Consider the following 14246-nt stretch of genomic DNA (forward strand, 5'->3'; position numbering starts at 1 on the left):
TTAGGCTGTTGGCTTCTCGGCTGTGCAACTTTTTGCTTGTACTGCTAATGATCAAGTCCTCTCTGATGCTAGGATGTTCTAGGAGCTGGAAGATCCAGGTTTAAGTTCTAGTTTTGCTGCTGATTTTGCTCATGACTCCAGGCTAATTACTTCTTAACCTTGTCTGTAATTGGAGGGTTTGTTTTAAATGATTTCTAAGGTCTCTTCCATCTCTCATTTTGTAATTAACAAACTTCCCCAAATTATATTATATTCTGAGGGAAAGGAGCAGGAATCCATTGTTCATAATATATATATATTGCCTTAAAACCAAATGCTGAAATTTAAATGTTGAGCTCATATTTCATAATTGTATTTTGGTTTTATTTATAGATGCCAGAAGTGGGTGGAAAATTGTAGGAGAGCAGACTTAGAAGATAAAACCCCTGATCAACTCAATAAACATTATCGATTATGTGCCAAACACTTTGAGACTTCTATGATCTGTAGAACTGTAAGTAATAGAAAGGTTTGGTTTATTTCTCTTTTTCTCTCTATCACTCTGTCTGGTTGGAAATTTAAATACAAGGGGTCTTTAAAAAATTCATGGAAAGATTTGTATTATCTTTTAATTCTGTTTTTTCATGAACTTTTTGAAGTACCCTCATACTTGTCTATCAGTGTTGAAAGGTTTCCCTATGCCTCACTACTTTAAGATGAAGACACATTTGCAGCTGAATAATATCTATTTTGTTCTTAAAAACCTGACTTTTTTTTTCTCCCCTGTTCCTGATGCTCCACTTTTAAACTTCTTTAGCCTTCAGAAAATTTTAGATGATCATAAAAGTATATATTTATTTTAAGTATTTATTTAAGGTAAAGTTGGTGTTTTTATTTGGAGCAGTTTCTCTAGAGCTTTTTTATGAGTGAAATCTTCATCTAGGGATGGAAATCTTTGTTTTTATGTTTTTCTATATACTGTTAGAATCAACCCTTAGTTTATATGTGCTAGCTACAACAGGAAACAAATAATATAGATAATGTGAAAAAACATTTCTATCAGTAATTTGCAATTTCATATCAAGACCTTCCTGTTAACTGTGTGAACTTGGCCAAGTCACTTCCCCTCTCTGGGCTCCAGTTTCTAGTGAAGAGATTAGACCAGATAGTTCCCAAGGGCTAAGATTTTTAACCCTCTTTGATTCTGTTGCTGTGATTCTTAAAAGGCACAAATAGGGCAGATTTGATTGAAATGAAGCAGACTTGAAACACTTTAATAACTAGTTAGGAAGACAGTTTTGTTAAATAAATAATATATTCTTGTTTAGGTATAACTGATGTATCATCTCAGATACTGGGATAGACATAAACTTGATTTGAAGGTACACTATATATTGTTATGCAGCAATTTTGATATTTTTTCAGATACATTTTGCAGAAGCATCAGAAAACTAAAGAATGATTGGGTTATTTTATTTCTCAAAATTAATCGAAGCAGATACTTGTGAAGTCATTGGGAGGTGAGCCAATTCCGGTTCAACAGTTTAATCTGAATATTTGAGGGATATTTTTGCCTTACTTTGTTAAGAGGGTAATAATGATCAACCAAAATAGGAGGTATCATATGTTTTAAAAGGCAAACTACTTTTATATTCTCAACATTAAGTAAAAATATCCCAAATTATTAGTTTAAATACATACACATTTTTGCATTTTTGGTGTAGTAATAATAAATATGGTCTCTTAATTAGATAATTCAAACCAGATTAATGTGAGAAATTTAAAATATAGTTCATTCTTTTATTGGTTTAGTCACAGCATAGAACAAAAAGATGAGCTAGATTTGCTTTTTTAATTTCCAGATGATTCTTCAATCTTAAATAAATTAATCCAAATGTGAGAAAATATTCTTTCTATATACATGTAGAAGATGATACTATTGAAAGCTGGATTATCTGATATCTATATCCAAATGTTTAATAGTTTTGGCTTCATTGGTTTGGCATTTAAGATCGCATCAGTAAACATTCATGACTAGTTCAGTCACTGCCAAATATTTTATTATCTTTGATGCTAAAGTAATGTCATTGCTTATGTTCAAACCTTAATTCTGCAGTTAAAGTTTGTCTTGATACAGAGTTAAAATTATCACGTGTATGAATTGAATATAGCTTTTTTCGGCATGTGTATTTACAAATAAATACTTATAAAATATTGCATGTTTTTCATTCGTATTTTCTGTTTCCTAGTCTGTAATGTCTTTGCTTTATTGGCAAATAGCAAATTAATTTGATTTGAATTTTTACAATTCATTATAATGTTTTATCCCTCTGTTCCTTATTAAGTAATTGGTAAGATATCAAGAGTTGACTATGTATGTGGGTATGTTTGCTTATTTTTGAGAATGTATGTGAGTATGTTTGCTTATTTTTGAGACATTTGCTTAGTGGGAAAGATGAAAAGCTTTGGGTATAGTTGACTATGTATGTGGGTATGTTTGCTTATTTTTGAGACATTTGCTTAGTGGGAAAGATGAAAAGCTTTGGGTATAGTAGTTCTTGCTTTCTTCAATAATTGTGTGTCTAATCAATCCTGATATAAACTCCCTGCAGGCTCAGGATCACTAGCTCAGCACTAGAAGCCGCGTGTCATTGGGAAATCAGATTGATTTTCTTTTTTGTGTTTTCTATGAGGCATGAGAAAATATTGACTCTGAATAGAAATTCTTTACAAATGTGTTTAGCAGCTCTTTGGATAAAACCCAAGATAGCGTGTTCTATTTAGATATATGTTTTCCCTTATATCTTCCCAACCTCCCTTCTCTAGGTGAAAAAATTTAGGAGTTAATTTTATTTTATTTGGCACGTAGTGTGTTTTGTCTTTAACATTGCAAATTCAGGAAGAAATTAAAGGCACTGTTTCCTTGGACTAGCTGGGGGGAATGCAATAGTAGTTATTTATCTGTTACTTTTCTTCTTAATAAACTTCTTGTTCCTACCCAGCCTCCTCTAGTCTGGCTAGGAAGACCGTCTTCATCTAAGTACGCATCCAGCTTCTAGCCAGGTTGGTTTAGGTTAACAGGAAGTAGGACAGAGAATGATCTTCCTTCAGTGATATGATATTAGAACTAGAAGGAAATTTAGAAATACTTAGTGTTTGCAAAATTGTGATTATGTATATCACTTGTGGTGTGAGATGGTTTCAGGTGGCACATGAATCAATTTTTATCTTAGAAGTTTAGTAATATGTGTTAAAAATATAACCAGCCCATCAAATCATTATTCTTATAATTTTTGTTGCTTAAGACAGTGTTAACTAAGAAAGTGAGTAGATTGTGTAAAAGTGCAGATGATGGTATAACTGAAATGGCATGCATTAAGATCATAGTATGTGAATAATTTCATTTTGGGAAATGTGGAGCTAGTTCAATACCTGAATTTTATTCAGAAGAGGAAACTGGGATCTAAAAAGGGAAAGTAATTTAGCCAGGGTCTCTTAGTGTGTTACAGGTAGAGTTTGGACTAGTTTCTAGGTCACCTGGATCCCAGTCCAATATTATTTTCACCGTGCCTTGATGCTTCTGAGTAATATTACCAAAAGTGGAGTGGACAGCAAGTAAAGGAGGAAAGCATTATTGTAGAACATTACAAGAGGGCACATTTGGAGACATGTACTTCCTGTAGATTTGGTGGGCTCATGGACGCACAGAACACATAAAGTAGTCAGGAAGCTGAATTAGAAATATATATACAAAATGCAAATACATTTTTTTTATGCCAACCATCAATTCAGTTCCCTAATTGATAATAGATTGCCAGAAGGGCAAATGCAAAAACAGTTAGAAATAGTAGACTGACCTGAACTGACATTAAATTCTGTAAGTCTCTGTGCTTCAAAGATGGAGTTGAAAGAGTACTGGGGAAATCATTAACATAGAATTTATGTGTAATACATTCTTAAAGACCATCTCTGAATTAACACATTTTTTTTTTTCAGAGTCCTTATAGGACAGTTCTTCGAGATAATGCAATACCAACAATATTTGATCTTACCAGTCATTTGAACAATCCACATAGTAGACACAGAAAACGAATAAAAGAATTGGTATGTCTTTATGCTTTCAGCCTCCTCCTCTATAATACTATGAAATCAAATATAGATGCAGTTATGTTAAAATTAGTCCAAGTTACTCTTTATATCAAATGTAGAGTAATGGGAAATGAATGTTATGATTAATATTAAAGTAGTTTGGATATAACATGATTAGTTTGTTTTAGTATTTCTGACATTTAACCAGTTGATACTTGTTGATTTGGGCCCGTGTGTACTGTTGATTACAAGCCACTAGCTCGTTCCCTTACTGGGAAGAAGGAAAAGCTACCTTTTTTGTAGTAAGGAAAATGGAGCTGAGGTGTGTTTTCAGAATTCAGCACAAAGGGATGAAGAAAGGGAAAGTGTAAAAGTTGAGACATGGATAGTTTTAGAGATAAGGATTCTATAACTATTAAATACTAACAGGGTTTAGAAAAAGCTTTTAAATCTTTGTATATGGCATAATTTAAACATGTTTTTATATTCCTTCGATACTCTTCAGTTCTGATGATTGAAACCTACCTGCTTTTCTGTTGACCTTAGGTGAACAAAATTAAATTACTCAGACTCCTCAGTCCATGGCTTTCTGCCATCATTGCCACTAGTGAGGACCTTATTTTGTTTCATTTTTCCTTTTTCATCCACTATTACTATTCCCATTCTCCCCTACCTGTGGTATCCATGCTAGTGTATTTAATATATGTCATATCGATCCACCTACTATGTGCTTTTTAAAGATAACATTTATCTAATTTTCCTTACTTCTGTTTATCTTTCATATTTAAATCCTTGATCCTTTTGGAGTTTGTATGTATGGTGTCTAGTAGGGATCTAACTTTATTTTTCTCCCTGTTGATAACCAGTTTTCCCATCGTGGTCTGTTAATTTATTCATCCTTTCCTCTACATATAAAATGCCACCTTTGTCTTATACCAAGTTTTCATATACAAAAGTCTGTTTCTGGGAGCTCTGTTCCATTCCACGGGGCTGTTTGCATTTGTATCATACTGTTATTACTTTGGCTTTGTAATATATCTTTACTTTCAAATAGGGTGATTTTTTTAACTCTTCTTTCTCAAAACTGTCTTAACTATTTATTTATTTAATTATTTGTGGACCATTATTTCTCTATATGAATTTGAGAATCCTTTTGTGAAGTTCTCCTAAGAATTCTGTTGGGATTTTTATTATAATTGCTTTGAATTGACATCTTTACAATATCGATTAGTCCCATCCTTGAATAGAAAAAATAAAATAGCTTTCAAGTAATAGCAGTCATTGACAAAATTAAATATTGGTTCTTTGAAAGGACTAGTAAAATACTTCAAGAGCACAGAAAGTAAAAAATATGAAAATATTTTTGGGTTTTTGTTGCAGTTCTTTAAGAGAGAACAGGTACCTTCTTTTTTAGATTATTTCCTAAATACATTGTGGTTCTTGTTGGTATAGATTATGTATTCTGGTTCAGATGATTTCCAAAAATATTGAAGAACTTTTTTTTTAATTAATCCTTCTAGTGTACTGAGTTTTCTGTGTAACTGATTATATCATCTACAAATAAAGAGAAATTTATCTCTTCTTCCAGTTCTTATCATTTTAATTTTTTTCTATTGCCTGTCTTATTGTTCAGTCAAGATCATCCCTAGCAATGCATTGAACAATTCCAGTAATGTTGCAGCTGGCACACTTGCATTGTTCCATTAAGTATGATATTTACTGTTGGTATTGTTAAATCGTTTTTATCAAGTCAAGGAAATTCTCTTCTAGTCCTACATTCAGAGTTTTTTTTTTTTTTTCTTCCTTTTTTGTCTTTTTTACTGACCGGTAACGGGATCGCAACCCTCGGTGTCGCACCCGTACCGGGGACCAGCAACGGGATCGCAACCCTCGGTGTTGCGCCCACACCTCGCTCAACCAGTGAGCGGGAACCGGTCTCCACATGGGATCCAAACCCTCGGCGGGAGCGCCGCCACGCTCCCAAGCAGCGCACTCTCCAGTGCACCACCGGGCCGGCCCAACATTCAGAGTTTTTATCACAACTTATTGAACTTGTCAAATGCTTTCATTGCATCTATTAAGTAGAAAAGTTCAGTTTTTTTTTTTTTTTCATTCTTTAATGCAGTGAATAACATTGATGGATTTCTGATGTTGAGTCATCTTTGCATTCATGTGGTGAACCTAATAGGCAACCTAATAGGCAATGTATATATTTGCTTTATATGCTATTGGATTCAGTTGGTCAATATTTTTTTAGGATTTTGCATGTATAAGTGTTGGCCTATAGTTTTCCTTTCATGTACTCACCTTATCCAGTTGATATCAAAGTTCTGTTAGCCTAATAAAATCAGTTGGTTACTTTTCCTTTTTTTTTTCCCAAATTTTTCTAGAAAAACTTGTATAAGGTAGACACTTTATACTCTTGACAGAACTTGGTAAACCATCAGAGGGCATGGGCTCAGTGAGGGAAGGTTTTGATTGCCATTCCAATTTCTTTATTGGTTTTCTCTTTCTTCTTGTGTTTTAGTATATGTTTTCCTAAAGTTTACAAACTTCATCTAAGATTTTTTTTTTTTTTTTTGACAGCTAGATGGTTTGGGGATCTGAACCCTAAGACCTTGGTGTTATAACACTGTGTTCTAACCAGCTGAGCTAACCAGCCAGCCCCCTTTCTGGGATTTTTGAATGTTTGCTTTTCTCTGCTCTTAAAATCATTTTAATAGTCTTTTCAAAGAACCAGGAATTAGTTTTGTCAATAATTGCCATACTTGTGAACTATTTTATTGGTTTCTTCTTGATTTGGGGGATTTACTTTTTGGCATTTTTTTCTAGCTTCTTGAAGTTTAGGTCATATTTATGTGTATTCAAAGCTATAAATGTCTCTCTAAGTCTGTTTCATTTGTATCCCACAATTTTAGACATGTTGTGTTTTCATTATTTAGCTATAAATATTTTGTAATTTCCCCTATTTCATTAACAAGGTATTTTTTTTCTTTTTAGTTTCCAGACATGGGTTTGTTTTTTAGAACCATTTTGTATTTTGTATTTCAAATATTAGTTAGAGTTGCATAGAGGATATACATAATCTATGTGATGTTGATTTTTTCCAGTTTTTTTGCAACCATTATTGCTATTGAAGTCTGATGCCAGTCTGATTCTTGTTCCTTTCTAAGTGGTCTGCTTTTTCTTCCTCAGAGCTTTTAGAATATTTTCTTTATTTTTGACATTTTAAACTTTGCTAAACTGTATTTAAATGTGAGTTTTTTTCTTATCCAGCTTGCTTACCATTTTACATCTGAGGACTTACATCTTAAGTTCTGAGAAATCCTCAGTTTTTATTTCTTCATGCATTTCTTCCCCTCCTTATTTCTGTTTTTCTAGGACTTCTCACAGATGAATGCTGACACTTACACAATAGTCCTCCATATCAGCTTTCTTTTTAGTAATATGTACCAGGCAGGGATGAGAAGCTCAACCACTTCCTGCCCTGTAGCTATCATTTCACTGTACTCTGCCCCTCAGGGAACTTCAAATACCTCACAGCAGGCAGATACCTCACAGTCTTCTAGATCTGCCCTCCTTGTAATTGCAGCTCACAGAATAAGGAGGGAGTGTTCCAGGTTGACCAGCCTGCTGATGTTTCTTGTTATCAGCACCATGTCCAGTGCTGCCAAATACTGCCCAGCAGGTATCCTGCTGTCTCAAGCTGTCATTGGTACTTCTGCTTTCCTGCCACAGATAGTAATGGGGGGTTGTGATCTAAACATTGTAGAGGTTTGGAGGGAGAGTAAAGGACACAGCTGGGAAGTTCTTCCTCATTCTAATCCTGTCTGTGCCACTTGTCCACTTTGTTCTGTGCATCCATTTCTCTTCATTGCTGGTACTTTATCTCCTTCTGCTTCTCAGGGATTTCTAATCACTTTTGTGTTAGTTTCTGGCATTCAGCAACCTCCCCCTTAAAGTGGCATCTCTAGGGTTAGGTTGGGAAGGGAGATGATTTTCATTCTCTAGAATTTGACCCCAAGGGCCATGGTGTATTTTCATCCCTTTTATTAGCCAGTAAACCCTTGTAACCCAAAGTTATGATGATTTAGGGAGAAAGTAAGTTAAATGATGTATTCTTTCCCCTCTATAAGCTTGGAGTCCTTAGCAAATTATTCTGGTATTCCCGTCATCTGTCTGTCTGTTGAATGTATTTCATATAAAGAATTTATGCCCTTGAAAGAATTAAATTTGGCTCAAAATAGGCTTTCTTATTTATGAGTCTAAGATGATATACTAGAGGTCAGTTTTCTTAAAGATGATTTTTTCTTTTCTTTTTTCCTTGTCATTTAGAGTGAAGATGAAATCAGGACACTGAAACAGAAAAAAAGTAAGTGATAGTGTTAATGACTCAACTTTTGAATGCCTTTTTAAAAGGCCTTGACCTGGTAAGGACAAATAATTATGTTTTGTGTCCAAAACCTGCCTTGAGAATGGGTGTAAGAGTGTGGTTGTGTTCTGTAGTCTGGAATTGTCTGTGAGATTCAAGTCTTAGTTCAGTTTGTCTTTATTGAGCGCCACACATATTGCCATGTTCAGGCCTCACAGAGGTGACCCTTTTTCCTCTCAAGGTGCTCTCAATGTGGTAGGAGTGTCAGGCACACAGACAGAATGTCCCAGTATAGAGAAGGAAGGGCAGTAGTAAGGACAGGCACTGAATCTCTGTCCACCCAATTTGTGGTGCATAATAATTTCTTGGTAAATGCTTAAGGAATAAATGCTATGGGGACACTTAGTGCCACTGAGGGTAGTGGTCCCAACAGTCTTTCTGTAGGTGGTGATGCCTGACCTGTGTCACCAAAGGATGAGGGCTAGAAGTTGTTTTTTGTTCTTGTCAGCTATTACTATTACTCTTCCTCCTACTGCTCTTATTATTATTAACATAACCTTTTATTAAATGTTTACTGAAACCAAGTCCTTATTCTAAGTGCTTTACTTACATTCATTCATTTAATTCTCACAGTAGCTCTGAGGTAAGTACTATTTTCCCCCTTTATAGATGAGGAGACCTGGACTCAGGCAAAGAAAGGAGGGAAAGGTATTCTATGCAGAAGTAGAGTGGCATAAAACAGGGTGCTAGATTGAGAACTACTCTCATTTTGGTGGTGTAGGAGTTTCTGATAACCTATGATGGTTAGAAAATGGACCCCAAGGAGACCACAGATGGCAGAACTTGCAGGGATGCAGACTATTGGCAATAGGGAACCATTGAGGGATTTGTATGTAGGTGATTTCCATGTTACATAGAACACTCTGATGGATTAGAAAAGGCAATACTGGGCTTCCAGTCAAGATGGTGGAATAGATGGTCCCCAGCATCACTCTCTTCCACAAATCAACCAATTTACAACTATTAAAAAGCAACGACAGCCAAATTGGGGCCACTAGAGCTCAGGGGAAGAGGAGGAGAGACCTACGCAGTTCATGAAGGTGGGAGAAGCCACGATGAGATAAAAAAAGGATCGCTCCCACCATTTCGAATCCTGTCCACTTCAAGGCTGGGGCTGGTGAGCACATGGAGCAAGAGCTGGCAAAAGCTGCAGCTGTGCCGTTCACATGAAGTTGCTTGGAGGCGGCAGGGGAGAGGAGGGCCTTGGTGGCCCTCAGGCCAACAAGACCACTAACAGGGTTCCCTTGGACCCACATAGGAGCGAGGAGCCACAACAACTGAAAAAAGGAGCCACTCAGAGGCCGGTGAGTCATCACAAGGGACTGGCGCACGGCCTGTCCCATGGGAAGTGTTTGGAGTATGGGTAGTGGGGGAGATGGATCCACTGGGGGAACACTGGGGCACAGCATGGACAGCTGATCTGTCCCCCAAATCAGCGCAGGACCACTCAGTAGAGGCTTGTCAGGAATACAGATCTGCAGGGAGTGCAGTCTGCTGAAAAGTCTCAGGCCCACACGAGAGTTTCCACACAGCCTAGGTGTTCTGGAACTCACAAGACCCAGAAGGACATACAAGGTCAACCATTAAAATCTGAGCTGCACAAAAAGCCTTTCCCAGGGAATCAGCGGCAAAGCAGCAATTTAGCTCAACTACAGGGCTCAAGTGCTGGTCCCCACAGGAAGTTTCTCCATTTTAGAAGTAACCAAAGGACAACAAATTAGTTCCAGTGCAGAGTTTAAGTGGTGGGAACCGCAAATAATCCAACATGGAGCTGAAAGAAAAAACACAATACCCACAGATCGGAGACAAAGTTTGATATTAACTAGTAAAGGTCTCACATCACCAAAGAACACCTATAAAACCTTAAAAGGACTGGGAGCCCCTAGGCTCCCAAGCCAGGGAGCATGGAGGGCTGGGGACATGTCTCAACCATGTCCCCCGACACCTACAACCAGCCCAGCGATGACCGCCGAGCCACCACAGTAAATGCCCTGGGCTCCCAAGCCAGGGCAGTGGGGGGCTAAGGGCCTCAGCCATGCGCCCCAACATCTGCCACCAGCCCAGCGACAACCAAGCCACCACTGGAAGCCCCCTTGTCTCCACTGCAGGAATGAGGGGCGTGCCATGGGCCTCAACCATGCCCCCCCTTCTTCCTTCTCCTATTTCCTTCCCCCTCCCTGACTCTCCCTACGCCCAACTGCTTTGCAACAACATCTTAGAATGTAAAAAAATAATAATATTGGGCCGACCCTGTGACTCACTCGGGAGAGTGCGCCACTGGGAGTGCAGTGGCGCTCCCGCTGCAGGTTCAGATCCTATATAGGGATGGCCGGTGCGCTCACTGGCTGAGCGCGGTGCAGGCGACACCAAGCCAAGGGTTGCAATCCCCTTACCGGTCACAAAAAATAAAAATTAAATTAAAAAAAAATAATAATAATAATAAAAAAACTTAAAAAAAAAAAAGAAAAGGTAACACAGGAGGCAGAGAAGCCAGTTAGGCTGTCAGCAGACCAAATAAAAGTTGAAAGGCCTTGAATTCAAATCATTGGTAGAGAGGGTGGAGAAAAGGGAATGGATTCAAGTAACTCAAGAAACTTGATACCTATGACTTGCATATGGAAAGATGCCTAAAAGGAGAGGGATGTACTTTTATTCTGTACTCTTTGCTCTTTATGACCATTTTTGTGGGGGGACCCCCCAAAAACAAGCAACAGAATTAGTACTTGTTGTTTAGAAGTAAAGAGAAGTAATGGAGGAGGGAGGGAGGGAGGCAGGCAAGCAGGCAATCTGGATGACCTCTTACTTTCTGACTTGGGAAAACTTATGTAGCATAGAACCACTGCTCTGTAATATATGATGAATAGCAGTGTCTTCTGAGTTGAGGAGGGGTGAGGGAAGGATGTTCCCTGCCCTTGCTGAACCCTGACAAAGCTCTGAAGGGCCGGGGATGCCTAGAAACATGACTTACACAGGCTCCAGTCAGAGTAAATTTCACTTTGTACAGGCTAAATATCCCTTTTCCAAAATGCTTGGGACTAGAAGTGTTTTGGATTTTGGAATATTTGCATATACATAATAAGATATTTTGGGGATGCAACCCAAGTCTAAACACAAAATTTACTTATGTTTCTTATACACATAGCCTAAAGGTAATTTTATACAATATTTTAAATAATTTTGTGCATGAAACAAAGTTTGTGTACATTGAACCATCAGAAAGCAAAGGTATCCGCTATCTCAGCCACCCATGTGAACAATCTGTGGTTGTTTGGCATCACCATCATTCCTGACTTTGAATTTATATGCTACCGAAAAACCATCATTTTCTTATACTTGTTCACACTTAATAATACTTAACAGTAAAAAATATGAGATTCCATTAAAACAGCGAAAAAAATAATGTCAGGTGTAGAATTTTCTACTTGTGGTATCATGTTAGTACGCAAAAAGTTTTGGGTTTTGGATATCAGATTTTTGGATTAAGGATGCTCAGTCTTTAATTGGACAACCTCTTCCCTCTTCCACCTTAGTGCTTTTACTGGAGTACTTCCTGCCAACTGAAATGCCCTCCCTTGTTCATGTCCTCCTTATCCTTGCCATTATCAGTGCATCATCTTTGTTCTGAATTTTTCTGTTTTTCTCCCCCTCCCCTCTATCCCATGATACTGTACAACTCTTGGTGGCCCTTTCATAGTCTTATGTTCTAAGAACTAGGTTCTGTGATTCCTCAGATTTGGTTCTTTTCCTGGAGCCACCACTGTATGACTATGGGCAGGATACTTAACCTGTAGGGCCTCAGTTTTCCCATCTAAATATGAAGAGATTAGGCTAAGATTTCTAATACTGTAATATTATTCCTAAAAATTAAGTGAATCTACTTTATATTGTTTTGCTTCTCATCTTCTGTATAAAAGTGTGACTTAATGGTTTGATAGCAACAGCATTAGTATGGACCTTGGATCCAGACAAGCTTGGATTTGAATTTCATTTCCACCCTTCTAACTGTATCCATGACCTTGGGCACAGTTTTTACTGTACTCATTGTCAAATGGGATTGCTACCACCACCTGCCTGAAGAAAGAGTAATGTGATACATATAAAATGCCAAGCACAGTGCCTCAGTAGATATTAGTTCTCTTCCCCTTCCTTTTTTTGAGGGCATGAAATGTTTTTCATTACTCTGTATAATATGGGAAATGCCTTGTTGTTAAGTTTATAAAAAATTGTTCCTATTTTGTAACAGCATTATGTGTAAGATTAAAATATATCTGTTTACGGCATTCGTCTCTCCAACTAGAGTGCGTCTTATTTTAATCTCTATATCCTAGTCTGTAGTCCAGTAGATGCCCTGTGAATGTTGAATGAATTGAGTTTCTGGATTTTTAGTATTTAACTGATCAAAAATGTATTTTTTTGTTTGTTTTGTATGATTTTCTTGTGCGCCTGTATCTAAAATTAATTCTTTGTTTTCCAGTTGATGAAACTTCTGAACAGGAACAAAAACATAAAGAAACCAACAACAGTAATGCTCAGAACCCCAGTGCAGAAGAAGGGGGTGAAGAACACGATGAAGATATCTTACCTCTATCCCTTGAAGAGAAGGAAAACAAAGAATACTTAAAATCTCTATTTGAAATTTTGATTCTTATGGGAAAACAAAACATACCTCTGGATGGACATGAGGCTGATGAAATCCCAGAAGGTCTCTTTACTCCTGATAACTTTCAAGCACTGCTGGAGTGCCGGATAAATTCTGGTGAAGAGGTCCTGAGAAAGCGCTTTGAGACAACAGCAGTTAACACGTTGTTCTGTTCGAAAACACAGCAGAAACAGATGCTTGAGATCTGTGAGAGCTGTATTCGGGAAGAAACTCTCAGGGAAGTAAGAGACTCACACTTCTTTTCTATTATCACTGATGATGTAGTGGACATAGCAGGAGAGGAGCACCTACCTGTGTTGGTGAGGTTTGTCGATGAATCTCATAATCTGAGAGAGGAATTTGTGGGCTTCCTGCCTTATGAAGCTGATGCAGAAATTTTGGCTGTGAAATTTCACACTACAATAACTGAGAAGTGGGGCCTAAACATGGAGTATTGTCGTGGCCAAGCTTACATTGTGTCTAGTGGATTTTCTTCCAAAATGAAAGTTGTTGCTTCTAGACTTTTAGAGAAATATCCCCAAGCTATCTACACACTTTGCTCTTCCTGTGCCTTAAATATGTGGTTGGCAAAATCAGTCCCTGTTATGGGAGTGTCTGTTGCACTGGGAACAATTGAGGAAGTTTGTTCTTTTTTCCATCAATCACCACAACTGCTTTTAGAACTTGACAATGTGATTTCTGTTCTTTTTCAGAACAGTGAAGAAAGAAGTAGAGAACTGAAGGAAATTTGCCATTCTCAGTGGACAGGCAGGCATGATGCTTTTGAAATTTTAGTGGACCTCCTGCAAGCACTTGGTTTATGTTTAGATGGTATAAATAGTGACACAAGTATTAGATAGAATAATTGTATAGCTGGCAGAGAATTTGTACTCTGTAGTGCAATAACAGATTTTGATTTTGTTGTTACCATTGTTGTTCTTAAAAATGTCCTCTCTTTTACAAGAGCCTTTGGGAAAAAATCTCCAAAAATGTCCTATCTTTTACAAGAGCCTTTGGGAAAAATCTCCAGGGGCAAACCTCCGATGTCTTTTTTGCAGCCAGTAGCTTAACTGCAGTACTGCATTCACTCAATGAAGTGATGGAAAA

General features: G+C 37.4%; 1 protein-coding gene across 1 annotated transcript; it reads left to right on the forward strand.

Moving 5' to 3' along the window:
* Window positions 1–414: 414 nt before the first annotated feature.
* Window positions 415–14021, forward strand: PRKRIR (protein-kinase, interferon-inducible double stranded RNA dependent inhibitor, repressor of (P58 repressor)). Its single transcript, XM_008572680.1, has 5 exons — window positions 415–493; window positions 3976–4083; window positions 8404–8440; window positions 12975–13381; window positions 13853–14021. The coding sequence occupies exons 1-5, from the start codon at window positions 479–481 to the stop codon at window positions 13997–13999; spliced, it is 714 nt and encodes a 237-aa protein (XP_008570902.1). The 5' UTR covers window positions 415–478; the 3' UTR covers window positions 14000–14021.
* Window positions 14022–14246: the final 225 nt, after the last annotated feature.

Source organism: Galeopterus variegatus, unplaced genomic scaffold (genome assembly GCF_000696425.1).
Source record: "Galeopterus variegatus unplaced genomic scaffold, G_variegatus-3.0.2 Scaffold818, whole genome shotgun sequence".
Lineage (NCBI taxonomy): Eukaryota > Metazoa > Chordata > Mammalia > Dermoptera > Cynocephalidae > Galeopterus > Galeopterus variegatus.

Coding starts and splice junctions, on each gene's coding strand:
- PRKRIR (XM_008572680.1), top strand. Junction 8,441..12,974: donor GACACTGAAACAGAAAAAAA/GTAAGTGATAGT, acceptor TTTGTTTTCCAG/TTGATGAAACTTCTGAACAG. Junction 13,382..13,852: donor GGGAAGAAACTCTCAGGGAA/GTAAGAGACTCA, acceptor GTTCTTTTTCAG/AACAGTGAAGAAAGAAGTAG.